The sequence below is a fragment of the Leptomonas pyrrhocoris genome (genome assembly GCF_001293395.1).
Source record: "Leptomonas pyrrhocoris isolate H10 chromosome Unknown, whole genome shotgun sequence".
In the NCBI taxonomy this organism is placed as follows: Eukaryota; Euglenozoa; class Kinetoplastea; order Trypanosomatida; family Trypanosomatidae; genus Leptomonas; species Leptomonas pyrrhocoris.
Genome location: NW_015438358.1, coordinates 330,189 through 343,438, shown reverse-complemented (window position 1 = coordinate 343,438; position 13,250 = coordinate 330,189). Strand labels below are relative to the sequence as shown.

Sequence of the window (13,250 nt, the reverse complement as noted above, 5' to 3'; positions counted from 1 at the left end):
GACACACTAACAGTAGCATTATTATCTTTTTTGGTTAGCGCAGTCCGTTAGATCGGAAACAGCAAACATACATATTTAGCAGCTCTTCCCATTGGAGAAACAAATAACAACAACAAAAAACCAACACGAACCGACGAAACGCGGCCTAGTCGTCGTCCTCCTCTACAATAGACTCCTTGGTGAACTTTGAGCGAGAGTCCAGCGCGGGTGGGTTGCGCACATCGGCGTAGCGTAGATGCGGTGGGGGCAGGTTCTCCCCAAACGGCGACAGCACAGAAGGCTTGCCAACGATGGAAGACCTCATCGTGTGCTGCCTCAGCTCCTCGCCCACACGAAGCGCCTCGAGATACCACTCCGCCAGCATCACACCGGTGTCCCTTTCAACGTGAAGAGAGTCGAAATCAACTCCTTCGGGATCTCCTCCTCTTTTTAGCGGATCGTACGGCGGGATTGGCTGCTGTTGCTGCTGTTGATCGCGTAGTCGCTGCGCTGCCGCGCGGCGCATCGTCATCGGTGGTCGCTGCCCGCTCGTCGAAATAAATGCTGCCGCCTGGTTGCTCGTCCGCAGCTCCACCATCGGTGGGGTGCGTGTCTCACTCGCCTCGCTACGTGCCTTGTGCGGTGATGTCGTGACGCTGCTCAATCGCGGGTCGGTGACGGCGGACCTATCCACCAAATCACTAACGCCGCTGTGCACCTCATCCACAACATCATCTTCGTTGTCGCCTTCCTCTTCTTCGTCATCCTCTCCTCCGTCTCCGTCTTGGACGGAATCAGAGAGGTTCGGCTTTTGATTTTTAGCCAGCGAGGCGGCGGCCGTGGCACGCCGGTGGCGCCGCCGCTCTTCCGTGGCGCGGGTGCGGTCGCGCAGGTGCATCTCACGATTGCGGTACTGTATGTTCACCGCGCTGATAGGAAACACCACCGGGTCCCACGACTCAATGAGGAACAGCAGTGAGGAACGTAGGTTGCGGCAGACTCTGGTGAACAACTCGCACTCGCTGAAGATGGAGGCGAGAGACCAGTGCTGGTACCGCCGCATGCACCCTACCAGTACGCTTGTTTGTAGCTCGCCAAGCGGGCAGGCGAAGAGGACCGGGTGCCAATGTCGATCCACCGCAAAGTCCAACGCACGGACAACGTCCCGCCTACTGAAGTCATCCCCACTGTTCATCCCGTCCACACGCCAGGTGCACATGTCGGCTACGTCGATGACCCGGATAGGGCCGCGCGTGGCGTAGCCGGTGGCTGCCTTGCCAGCGACCTCCGCACCGAGGGATCGCTTTACCGGACCCGGCAGCGTTTCGATGGAGAGCAACACCACATTTCGAATGCCAATGTGTCGCAGGTAGGGCACGTTGGCCTCTGTGGGGTACGCGCTCCTGAAAACGCCCTCCTCCACCGTGGCGAAGTTCAGCGGCGGCACCAGCGATAGCCCGTTTGCCCTATTGGAAGACGCCATGCTATCTCGACGACTCTTTTGATAATAATGATGTTCGAATTCAAAAAAAAACGTGCTAAGGAGGAGAAAAGAGCACATCGTTTCTATACATATAAAGAGAGGGAATTCAGCGTTGTTACGCATTTGTATTGCATGCCACAAGTGTATCAACGGAAGCTGCTGTCCCTCTCTCACACCCGCGCCAGAGCGCGTGAGGAGAAACCCAAAGACGCACTACGGGCTCGGATGCGCAAAAAAAAAAAGGGGGCGTCGTTGGGATTCTATACCGCCAATAACAGGTGCATCTCTCGCCGGTTGAGTATAGAAAACATTTCTTTTCGGTTTACAGTTGACACTTACTCATCCATAATAATATGTAGAATTACAACATTCATCTTTGAAGGAAAGCAAGCGCGTCCCTCGCACGGCAGTCGCTGCTGTTAAACCCCCGCCTTTCCCTTCCTTACTCCATGTCTATCATCTCAAAAAGCGACAACAAGAGAATCCATCCAGCACAAAAGACAACGCCGCCATGCGAAAGATGGTGAACGGCGCACCGTTTCGTTTCGATGTCGCCGCTCAACGCATCTATCTTCCAAAGACCGCCTCCTCTTGTTTTTCTGGATGGTCAAAACAAAGAACGTATTTGACCCGCTCACCGCACACACACACACACACACACACTTACATCCCGGAAAACAATTAAGCATCAAAACCGCCGCTTCAACAATTATGCGTGCTCTCCGTAGAAAAGATATCTGTGTTACCAAATGAAGTGGCAGAACACCCACAGCACAGCAAAAAAAAAAGGGAAAAAACATGAACATCGAGTTTCTTTTTGACCACGTACAACGTGATACAGAAGTCAGGTACAACAGTCTTGCGGGTTATTCCTATTGCTGCTGCTCCACCTCCGGCTTCGTCACGATGACATCGTCCACCTTCAAGATCATCTTCACCACTTGCGTGGCGAGGCGCAGCTGGGAGCATTTGCCGCTCAGCGTCTCGAAGACTTCCTGCTCCTTCATGTTGATCGTGCCGCGATCCATACAGTCGATGCCAGCGTACGGGTTCTTGCCGTCCAGCTGGGCCTTGCGGGCGTCGGACAGCGCACGGATGGGATCGAGACCGCTGTTGAGGGCGAGGTTGATCGGGATGGTCTCGAGGGCATCGGCAAAGGCGCGGATTGCGTACTGGTCCACCGTGGAGACGGCATCCGCGTGGGCCAACACGGCCGACGAGGCCGCCAGCTCCGCGGAGCCACCGCCGTAGACGATGCGGTTGTCGCGGATCAGATTGCGCACCATGCAGATGGCGTCGTGCAGCGAGCGCTTCGCCTCCTCAATCATCATCTTGTTGCCACCGCGAATGAACACCGTGACGGCCTTGCTATTGGGGCAATTCTCGATGAAGATCATGCGGTCCTTCGTCGTTCCGAAGTTCGCCTCGCGCACGCAGCCGCAGGTGCCGAGCTTGTCCGCCGTCAGGTCCTCGAAACGCGGCACGATGCGGCCACCTGTGGCAATCGCGATCATCTCCAGCTCCACCCCGCCCACCCAGCGCACTGCGGGGAGGTTGTTGCGGTACAGCAGGTAGTTCGCTTCGTCGTCGAAGCCCCACTGGCAAATGACCAAGTCCGCGCCGGCATCCTTGCAGCGCTGCACCTCGGAACGGAAGTACTCCTGCTCCTGCGCGTGCAGCTCCTTCATGTGCTCGGCGCTGTTGATCTGCAGAGTATGCTTCGTCTTGGGCTTCGGCGGCTCGAACGCGCAAGTGAGGATCGCCATCTTGGGGTTCGTCAGCTGCTTCGGCATCTGCGGGTGCGAGAAGTCTTTGTCCAGCACGATGCCGTCCACCAGGCAGGTCTCCTCCAGACGGCCACCCACCTTGCCCTCCACCTTGATCAGGTCCATGTTCACATCGCGGCGCTCCATATCCGCCACGGCAAGCACGGCATCGACGCAGATCTGCGCCAGACGGTCGCGGTCGCGGTTGACGACCTTCGAGTTGAGGGTAGAGCGGGCTGTCTGAAGCAGGAACGTTTTGTTGTCCAGCGCCATCACGTCGGCGACCTCCTCCAGACGCTTGCACGCAATCTCACACGCCTTCTCGAAGCCCTCAGAGATGCGAGAGCTGTGGAGGCCCTTGTCGAGCAACGCAACGGACTGCTCCAGCAGCGCACCGGCGAAGCACACCACGCCCGTCGTGCCGTCGCCAATCTCGGAGTCCTGCGATTTGCTCAGCTCCACCATGAGCTGGCCGATTTCGTTGTCGATATCCATCAGGTCCAGAATGGTCGCCCCGTCGTTCGTCACGACCACCTCGTTATCCGGCGTGGTGAGAATCTTGTCCATGCCGCGAGGACCGAGGCTCGACTTCAGCACGTTCGCCACACCGAGGGCAGCGAGGATGTTTACCTTCTGCGCCTCTATGCCGCTCACGCGCTCCTTCTGCTCCTGCTCCTTCACAAGGAGGAAAGGGCGGCCGTACTCGTCAAAGGCAAGAGACATTGGCTATTACTGGATATTGTGTGCGATCGTGTGTAAAGAAGTGCCGATGTAACGTATGAATGCGATGCTGCCACGTGAGGAGGGAGGAGGGGGGGGGGGCAAATGGTATTCGAGAAGAGAGCGAAACAAGCAAAAACAAACCGGGAAAAAGTAGAATGGATGCGAAACTGGTAACTACCGATCGCGTTTCGCGGTGGTCGTGCGATGCGAAATGGAAGGGGTGAGGGGGGAACACCGCAGAGGATAAAGAAAAGAAGGGGGGGAGAGAAATTGTAGAACAGTGAATGGAGGAAGCGGGATCGACGTCATCGCAGCAGCGAGGTCTGCGTTTGGAGCTTTTCGGAGAAGCGCTTTATGGGGGGGGGGAGAAAAAGCTCATGAATACGTTTCCCATTCTCTACGACAGCAGTTTCGTTCTTTTCATTGGAGCAGTGCGCGGCACCCTTGCTTAGTAGCCCCCCACCCTCTCCTCTTTTTACACTTCGAAATGGAAGAGAAGCACAGCACGAAGAAGAAACGTAGAAAACGACACCTTGATCGTTATCCGTGGACGCATACTGGCCCAGCCAGCAGTTGAGGTGCGCACCTACCTGACCTTTTTTTGTTTCTTTTCCTTTCGTTTGTTGTTGAGGATTACACCTCCGCCTCGTTGCAGTTGTCGTCGAGGTACTGCAGCGCACGGCGCGTCGACTGCTGCGGAGGAGACGGCAAACCAGCGGAGGCGTTGGCGTCCAGTCGCTGCAGGTGCTCGACACCGTGTTTGTGCTGCCCCACCAGACCGCGCCAGAAGTTGATGATCGCATTCATGCGTGCACCTCTTTCCGTTGCGTCGTACGGCACGGTGGTGGTCGCGGAGGCAAACATGTTCGACGGATCGGCCAGTAAGGCCTCCTGATGCAGCCGCGCCCGCCGTGAGTCGCGCTCCGTCTCACGCTGCCGGCTAGCTCGTGTGCGTTCCGCCAGGTACTCCGTCTTCCGTTTGGCTTTGAAGTCTCCGCCAAACATGAGACAGAAGGCCTCCGCAGCTCGTCCCCCGCCGGTCTGGATCACCGTTCCCCGCTTTCGCCGCGTCCCGGCGACGGTGAGAAGCGTCATCTCCGACGGAATGCTTTGCAGTCTGTACTCCTCCTCCTGCTTCTCGTAATAATAGGCGGCGGCGCTCTGTCCCGGCGCGGGCGCGGAGGGACCACGGATAAACCGAACCATGTCGTCCTGCGTGCACGGCGAGCGACTGACCATGACGGACAGCTGCTGCGACTCTGTCCACGACATGCGCGCCACGCCGTAGAGCGGGGACGCCTGCGCGTAGCCCGTGGGTGCGGTGCACAGACCACCATCGAAGCACTCCCACGCCACCAGCCGGCTCGGGTCGCCCACCGCGCCCACGAACGCCTCCCCGTCCGGCAACAAACTCACGGGCGTCGCAGCTGGCAGACGCGTGTTGACGACGCGGAGTTGCTCGCACGTAGTGGCGTCAAACACAAAGACGAGTGGGGCGTGTCTGCAGACGACGATGGCGTAGCTGCCATTCACCTGGACTTCTGACGCCCCGCTGCACTCCACCGTGTGCCGCACGGACATCTGCCAGTTGGGTCCGACGGCAGCAGCGGCAGCAGTAGCAGCAGCAGCAGGAGGAGTCGTACGCGCCTTACGCTCCACGGACTCGCATACAGCGCGCCAGCACACGACGACGCCGTTGGCGTGCACCGACCATGCCCGATTGCTGCGCTCATTCGAGGCCAAGCTGAGTGTGATGGTCGGCTCCCCGCCGTCCTTCAGCACGCCTGCGTTGTCGACACGGTAGATCAGCTCCCCGAGAAGCACGCGCGTCGACCTACCCGCCGTGTCCTCACTCTGCGTTAGCTGTAATTGAGGAGTAAATGTAGCAGTAAGGTGGAGCATAGAGTCGTCGGCTGTCGCCGTAGACGGCAGATCGTCCTCCAGCGGACGCTCGTAGCCCCATACGAAGAGCTGATCGCTAAACCCGCCGGCTATGATTTTATCCTGATGAAAGATGGCGGTGTAAACGGGAAAGCCGTGCGGCAGGGTGAACGCGCACTGCACGCTTGACGGGCCTGTACACGTGTCAGAGTTGAACTGGCAGTTTGGATGCGACGGCTGCCACACTCGCACCGTCCCGTCAGAGGAGCACGACAGCATATAGCGGTCCTCACGTTGGAAGACAACGCAGTGCAGGTGACCGGTGTGGCCCAGCAATGTCGCCACGACGGGCATGTCTGGCAGCAACGGATTGCGCAGTTCCACCAGGTATTGCAGGTGGCGGTAGACGCCCAGCGCGAAGAGCGTGCCGTTGTGCGTGAAGCTGACGCATGTGACGATGCCCATGACCGCGGACGTCTGCAGAACCTCGTGCGGCAGCAGCGAGCGCTCGCCGTCCATGCGGTAGTAGTTTTCCGCCGCCGGCGCCCACGGACTGGCGGGCACGGACGACGCACCGAGGCCTTTCGAGGCGCCGTTGCTGCCTCTGTCCTCCGTGTCGCCTCCATCGTGGTCTCGCGATGCGGCGTGCGTGGAGCGCGGCACCGCGCAGCTGCCGCCGCCCGACACGAGCACAGACAGCAGATACTCCTCATAGGGCAGCATATCGGTGGTGTCCGGCACGTAGCGGGAGTCGCTGTGTTTCCGCAGCGTCACCACCATCTCGCCCTCGTACGGGATTTTGCGGTTGAAGTAAAACTTGAAGATGTGGTAAATGTTCGGCACGTCCACCACGACATTGGAGCCGCTACAAATGCTGCGGCCTTCACCGGAAGCGGTGCTGAGGTCGTAGGGTTGTAAGTGCGACGCCGCAGCCGACCACGACAAGGGTAGCAATGCCTCCAGCCAGATCAGGTACCAGGGGGTGCGCAGTGGGTAGCGGAACAGCTGCACATGCACGTTCTCCCCCGCTGCGAGGGCGGAGCAACCGATGTAGTCGCGCAGCATCAGAAAGCCCCAGCAAATCGGATAGAGCCCCGAGCGGAGCAGCGGGAAGCCGTGAATCGTCTCGTTACCAAAGTCGAGCACCTCCAACAGCAGCATTGCGTCGTGGCCGGCACTGCGCAGCCGCTCCGTGCTGAGACGCACGGCCACCTTCGCGTCCCACCACGGCGTGCGGGTCTTGTGGGCGCGAATGTCAAAGGGCTGGGTGACAGCGCACGGCACGGCCGCGGAAGCCTGTACCAGGCTTGTACCGGTGGCGCCGCTGACCACCCAGGCCCGCACAAACGGATGCACAACGCTGACATCGGTGTGCAGCGGACTCATGCCTCGAATGTTCAACGAGAGCACCGTGGCGCCTCCGGTGGCGGTTCCAGTGGAATCTGCAGCTTCACCAGAACCTCTACCGGCCTTCGGCGTCTTGTGTTGCTTGCCGTCGCTCACCTCATGAGCCGCAGAGGACAGCATCTTGGAATCGCTTGTAGCGTCGCTGAAGGCACCGGTGAAGCGGAAGTGCACCGTGCCGGATCGCGCATGATCGGGCCCTGCATTCCGTTCACGATCGTCATCATCATCATCATCATCCCCTTCCACCGCCACGTCGACCGCCTCGATGCCGTGCGTTTTGCGGAAGTCGCGAAGGCTGCCGTGTGTCAATCGAGGTAAATTCGTTCCATTGGGGCCGACACCTTTGGTGTTCTCGCTACAACGAGCAGCAAAGCGCGCTGCCGGACTTGTAAACGTCAGAGGTGGGTCATTGTCGCGCCGGCCTTCGTCATCAATGATCGTCATGGAGCCTCTTCCACCTTCTTCTTCTGCGAGTGGAGAAGCTGATGGAGACGGCCGATGATGCCGCATTTCGACCGCGTTGTCGGGGGTGAGGGCGTTGGTGCTCTGCGACGACAGCGAGGTTTTCTCGCGTGATGCGACAGCACCCCCTTTGCCCTCCACCTCCCGCATCCTGACTACCATCGTCTTCTGTTGAGGCTTCGACCGCGATCGACTGCGGCTGTGGTGCTGTGGATAATGGCGGTGTGAGGGAGGTAGGTCACACTGCTTTGACGCGGCCGCCCTTTCGCCACCCCGACCTACCGGCTGCGACGGCCGCTGCTCCAGTAAAGCGGCGCTGCCGACACGGCGGGTGCGTCCAACGTAGGCCCCATCATCATCCTCACCATCTCCGCTGCTGGACGACCGCGAGCCGGGTGAATTCGCCACCGTATCGGGTGAAGTGAAGAGGGCACAGTCTGCGTTCTCCAGCGCATCTCTGGTGCGCCGCAGATGCCGTGGCCTTTCTTGCTCTCTGTTGTGGTGGTTGTTGGCGGGTGTGGAGAGAATTGCCGTCGTCCCAACCGATGGAGCCGCAACAGCGCTAACGGTGGTCGTCGCGGCAGGAGCACCACGAGATGACGACGACGGAGGCAGCGTTGCTACGGCGCTGGCAGCCGCACTAGGTGCACCGACCAATTGAGACGGCGGGGGAGGAAGAACGACGCCACCATGAGCGCGATCTGTAGACATCGACGGGATGGTCGGGAGAAGCGTTGTGACAGCATATGGTATACTATCAGCAATAGCAGTATCACCCCCTGTGGCAAGATTGGGCTGTTCAGCTGGGTGCAGAGCTGCCAACGCTGGAGGAGGAACAGCAAGAACGGGTGCCAGAGTGGGGATAGACGGAGAGGAAGAATCCGCGGCAGTCTTGATCGGTGTAGCAGGTGATTTAAGAGACGGCGCAGAGTTCTTCCACGTAGCGGAGGACAGCTGTGGTGAGGGAGGGAGCACCATCGATGCGACAGGCTGGGACGATGAAGCGGTTGGTAGTAACGGCACGGGTGGGATGGTGACACCCGTCTCCTTCTTCCTTTTCTCTTCTCCTTGGCTAGCAGTGGCGCCTGCGACGGTGGTCGTCAGCAGCGGCACGGTCGCAGTGGAGGACGACGTCGAAGAGAACGTATCAGAGTGCGAGGCGCCGGTTGTTGAGGCGTGTGGGGTGGTCAGCGGTACGGGTGGGCGAGGGAGACGAGCAACGTGCGCGTCTGGCGCTGCCGGGCGATGCAACGTGGATGTGTTTAGGCTCGGAAAGGGAATGGCGGGGACAGCTGCTGTCGGTGCTGGTTGTGCGGGATGGGTCGGCGGCGGTACAGCAGACAAAAAAGACCCGCCTGAAGGCTGAGCCGGCGCCGCCGTTCGATCTTGCGAAAGTGCCGTTGGTGCGCTTGGCAGGGGAAGCTGGCGGATTTCGCGCACCACGAAACTGGTGTCCTCGTCGCTACCGGAGTCTGACACGACCACATCAGGCGGCGGTGAGCTACTGGATGAGGAAGAACTCATGGCGAAACACGCAGCCCTGATGTCTTGACCTTGTGTTGTTGTTTTTTTTTTAAGATATCAGGTGATTCTAGTGCAAAGAAGAGAGCCTGATAACAGGTGTCCCAAAAGATGGGAGCCGCAAGTAAGTACAAGCACACTTACGGTAACGTTTGGAAATTGTGGCTGGGTCTGTCGAGATGGAAGAAGTCTATGCTGCGTTTCAATTGTGGAGGACGATGACCTTTTTGCGTGTATCTATGAGAAAAGCTCTCTTGCTTTTCTTTTCAAATCTAAGAGGGGCAGGTGCTGCGCCGTTCTCCGCGCGGGAAAAGGGAAGAAACAAAAGCGGTGCAGAGCAGTGCTCACGTGCTCCAGCTTGAATGAGAAGAGAAAAGGGAAAAAACAAAGAAGGGAATTTGCCGAGCTTTTCTTCCTTTAGGGAAGAAGGAGAGTACCGAGCAACGAAGGGGTTTTTTTTGGCGGGGAGGATGCACGAGCATTGTACTTTCTCCATTTGGTTCTTCTGTTTTCCTCTTGAGCCGCGCAACGTGCGGGCTCGACGAATCCGGCGTCATCACGCGCGGTGCATTCCGTCAGGCGAAGACGCAAAACAATAATAACAAAACGACAAACTCAAATACTGAAAGAGAAGCTGAAGATATATGCGTGTTTGTGTGGGGTTGGGTTGGGGTGGGGGGAGGGGGGGGGGGGGCAGATTCACAGAACGAAACAAACACCACTTAAAAAGAAAAACTACGACGACAACGCTTGCCGCCAGAGCCCTTGCCGCTGTCCCTTCCGCAAACACAAACATGGCGGAGCAACACATACTCAAAAAAAAAAACCATGTTAAGAAACAAAAAAGTTGTTCCCAAGCCAAACACAATGAAGCAGCGAGCAGCAAAGACCACGTGCATCGCCCACTCCTTCTCCTCCTCTACACACAGCACTTGAAACTGGAAAAAAAAAACCTTGATGGAAGAAGGGAAAACAACAACGGAAACAGACGGCATTGTAGTGGGAACCAAGCACCGCATCTTCTCTCATGAAGTGTCTTCCGCGAATATACATATATATATAATTGTAAGCAACGTCGCTGTACACAGAACAACAAAACCAGCCGCCTGCAACGGCGCTGCGAGACACGAGAGAAGAAACAACCTTTTTACAGCGCAAACTCTGCGTAGAGCCGCGCCACCTCCAAAAGCAACGAAAGTAAGGGAAAAGGGGGGTAAAGCGTCGTACACCGCGCAAACCAAGAAGAGTGGCATAAAGGCAAAGATCGGCCTCCTTCTCTTTCGCACAGCACACGACCCCTGCAAAGGTGAAGCGACGAAAAAGCCGCGGTAATGACAACACCAGCATTCTGTGCGTCATCAGAGTACCTTCTTTACGCTAACAATAAACCACAAGAGCAACTCTCCTCGCTTCCCTTTTAGGCAAACATCATCTTCAGCTTCTGGCGAGCGACGGGCACGTCGTTGTTCACGGAGGCCAGCACATCGCGAATCACCTCCGAGTCCGTCGACGGGAACTCGGTGTGCAGGGCGTGCGTCGGACTCAGCCGCTGCGGGATGTCCGGCGGCGAGCTCGGGATCCCAGACGAGGTTCGACTGGACAGCGACGGAACCGCTGGCTCCGACTTCTTCAACTTCTCCGATGCCCGCAAATACAGAAAGCGCGAGACGAATTGGTCCCTGCCGACCTCTGACACGTTCTTCACGTACTCGTCGCACGTAAACACCTCCCGCTTCAGCCCGTCCTCGAGCAGCGCCAACAGGTCATCCGAGGCGTGGATTTCAGCCATCAGCTCCAGCGCACGTGCCTGCAACGGGTCGGCCGGCACCAGGCAGCTGGCGTGCTCCTCGACGGTGTCGGAGTGCCCTTCCAACTGCCGCAGCAGTGAACTCACGTTGCTTACGCTCGGCACGTACTCCTGCAGCTCCCCCTGATGCGTCTGTAGCATCTCTTTTGCTTTTTGCAGCTCCCGGTTGGACTCGTTCAGCTTCTGCAAGTACTGTAAGGCCTGCTCACGGGTGTCGAGGTAGTTGCTCGCCTTCTCATTTACATCGATCACCACCTTCTCTGCCGCTTCCTGCACGAGTGCCTTGCGAGCGGGGTCGACCGTCTGCATCGTCGAGTTCGCCGTCGCTGCGGAGGGCGACGTCGTTGGAGGGCGGTAGTCAGGTCCGACCAGCGGGTACTCGAGCTCGAACTGCTCACTGATGGCGAGGAGCACGTCCAGCAGCGGGTACGGCCGCTCCACCCCGCGCAGAATGGAGAGGCACTCGACCTGAATGCGTCCGTCCGGCGACATAACGGGGTAGGGCTGCTTAATCTTCTCCTTACCCGGCGGGGCCACCAGCACGGCTGACGGGATCTGCTGCGGATACTGATCGGTGAAGGATAACACCACTAGCAGCGGGGTGCCGACGTCCTTGGGCGTCTTGCGGATCATCAGGAAGCACTCCAGGTGCAGCGGCTCCGCGACGCCCGGGCTTGGCGTGAGACGTGCGCGAGAGTTCGGGAAGTTGTTCGCGTAGGGGAGAAAGCTGCTCACAGCGTAGGTGATGGCGCTCGCTGCGACGGGCGGGTAGTATTTCGAGACGACCGAGATGTCCGCCGCCTGGCTTAAGGAGAGCTCCATGATTGCACGCTACCTGTGACGCAGAAAGAAGTGGACAACTACTACTAAGAAGAAAAAGAAAGAGAGAGGAAACCTACAAAAATACACAAGACAAATACACTCACTCGGTCTGCAAGCGAACCGCAAGAAGAAGAAAAGAGGAGCGAGAAGAAAAGAGGTGCATGAGTGTGGTGCTACGGCGACAGAAGCCTTCCGGTGGGACGGCGGCTGCGCTTCGGAAGCTCAAGATAAGATTTCCCTCTCCTCCGAGACGTGTACACGCATCAACAAAATAGAATCGGGGCGTCGACGAGGTGAACAGGTTGTTTCAGCGCGCAAAAGATAGCGTTGAGATAACAACGGCAAAAAGCTCTCTCTTTCCCTCTTTTGGACGAATGCAAACCCCGTCGGACAGGTGTCCACTTCAGCACCAAATTAGCTGTCCTGCTCCTATCACGGTTACTAGCATTACTTATATGAGAAACGGAGCGTCGCATGCACTTTCCGCATGCCGCCGGCCACTAGAGAATGAAAAATCAAAAGAAGGAGAAACAAACAGAAACGCCGCTCGTGCCGAATACAACCCGACAAGAAAGAACGAAAAGAAAGGTCGCGGGTCTTCAGCACTACCCGGCACAACTCTCACAGAGGAGTAAAAATAGAATAAGAAAGTAAAAAAACGGATAGGTGACAATGAAAAGCCGCAACACTCACTACAACAACAAAAATTGATTTGTCAACTACATATATATATATATATAAAGATTTTTCCATCGTAGCATACTAGCCGACAAGACGCTGACATAACACGATATCACCCCTGACAACACTATCTGACTACCGGTTACAAAAGGCGAATAAGACTTAAAAAACCGGTGGCGACCTACAAAACCGTGACAATGAAAACGCATGCCAGCACACCTGCTTTTTAAAAGACGTTGTTTTGACAAGATCAGCAGACGGCCCCACGGACGATCGCTGACAGTGCATAATTTTACGTATTTTTCTTGGAAACAGCAACTTTAAAACGAGTTCGCCTTTCGCTTGCGCAGTGCGAAAAAGGCGGATAAACAGAGGCACAACATCAAGAAGCGAGAGAACAAAAGCAATAATAATATTCTGCTCCCTCAGCAGGAGAAGAAACAGCGAACACAGGAAGCTTCACACACTCCTTCGCCCTTCCGCGTGACAATAGCAGGTCAGAAAACATTATTATGCTCTTTCTTCGTTTTTAAATATTTCAAATGAGAGACACACTCGGTAGGAAACACAGAAATTTCTTCCGAGTTGCCATATTTCGTTCAAGCAACAAAAAAAAAAGAAAAGGAGATGAGAGGAGCGAAGTTAACCAGAAAGGAAAGGGAACAGAAAGGAGTCGGTGACACGCATGTGCATCGTACTTGCCCTACGCTCTACAACG

General features: G+C 57.0%; 4 protein-coding genes across 5 annotated transcripts; all 4 read right to left on the bottom strand.

Moving 5' to 3' along the window:
- Nucleotides 1-145: 145 nt before the first annotated feature.
- Nucleotides 146-1,462, bottom strand: ABB37_01147 (hypothetical protein; the record flags this gene model as incomplete). The annotated part of the gene is made up of 1 exon (XM_015797544.1): nucleotides 146-1,462. The coding sequence occupies one exon, from the start codon at nucleotides 1,460-1,462 to the stop codon at nucleotides 146-148; it is 1,317 nt and encodes a 438-aa protein (XP_015663064.1).
- An 872-nt stretch (nucleotides 1,463-2,334) lies between these two features.
- Nucleotides 2,335-4,127, bottom strand: ABB37_01146 (putative chaperonin containing t-complex protein; the record flags this gene model as incomplete). The annotated part of the gene is made up of 1 exon (XM_015797543.1): nucleotides 2,335-4,127. The coding sequence occupies exon 1, from the start codon at nucleotides 3,949-3,951 to the stop codon at nucleotides 2,335-2,337; it is 1,617 nt and encodes a 538-aa protein (XP_015663063.1). The 5' UTR covers nucleotides 3,952-4,127.
- A 457-nt stretch (nucleotides 4,128-4,584) lies between these two features.
- On the bottom strand, nucleotides 4,585-9,581 carry ABB37_01145 (hypothetical protein; the record flags this gene model as incomplete). 2 transcript variants are annotated; one of them, XM_015797541.1, is made up of 1 exon in its annotated part: nucleotides 4,585-9,581. In XM_015797541.1, the coding sequence occupies exon 1, from the start codon at nucleotides 9,223-9,225 to the stop codon at nucleotides 4,585-4,587; it is 4,641 nt and encodes a 1,546-aa protein (XP_015663061.1). In that variant the 5' UTR covers nucleotides 9,226-9,581. The 2 variants fall into 2 exon arrangements, with proteins under 2 accessions (XP_015663061.1, XP_015663062.1); XM_015797542.1 differs by having other exon boundaries at nucleotides 4,585-9,567.
- A 1,058-nt stretch (nucleotides 9,582-10,639) lies between these two features.
- On the bottom strand, nucleotides 10,640-11,962 carry ABB37_01144 (hypothetical protein; the record flags this gene model as incomplete). Its single annotated transcript, XM_015797540.1, has 1 exon — nucleotides 10,640-11,962. The coding sequence occupies exon 1, from the start codon at nucleotides 11,849-11,851 to the stop codon at nucleotides 10,640-10,642; it is 1,212 nt and encodes a 403-aa protein (XP_015663060.1). The 5' UTR covers nucleotides 11,852-11,962.
- Nucleotides 11,963-13,250: the final 1,288 nt, after the last annotated feature.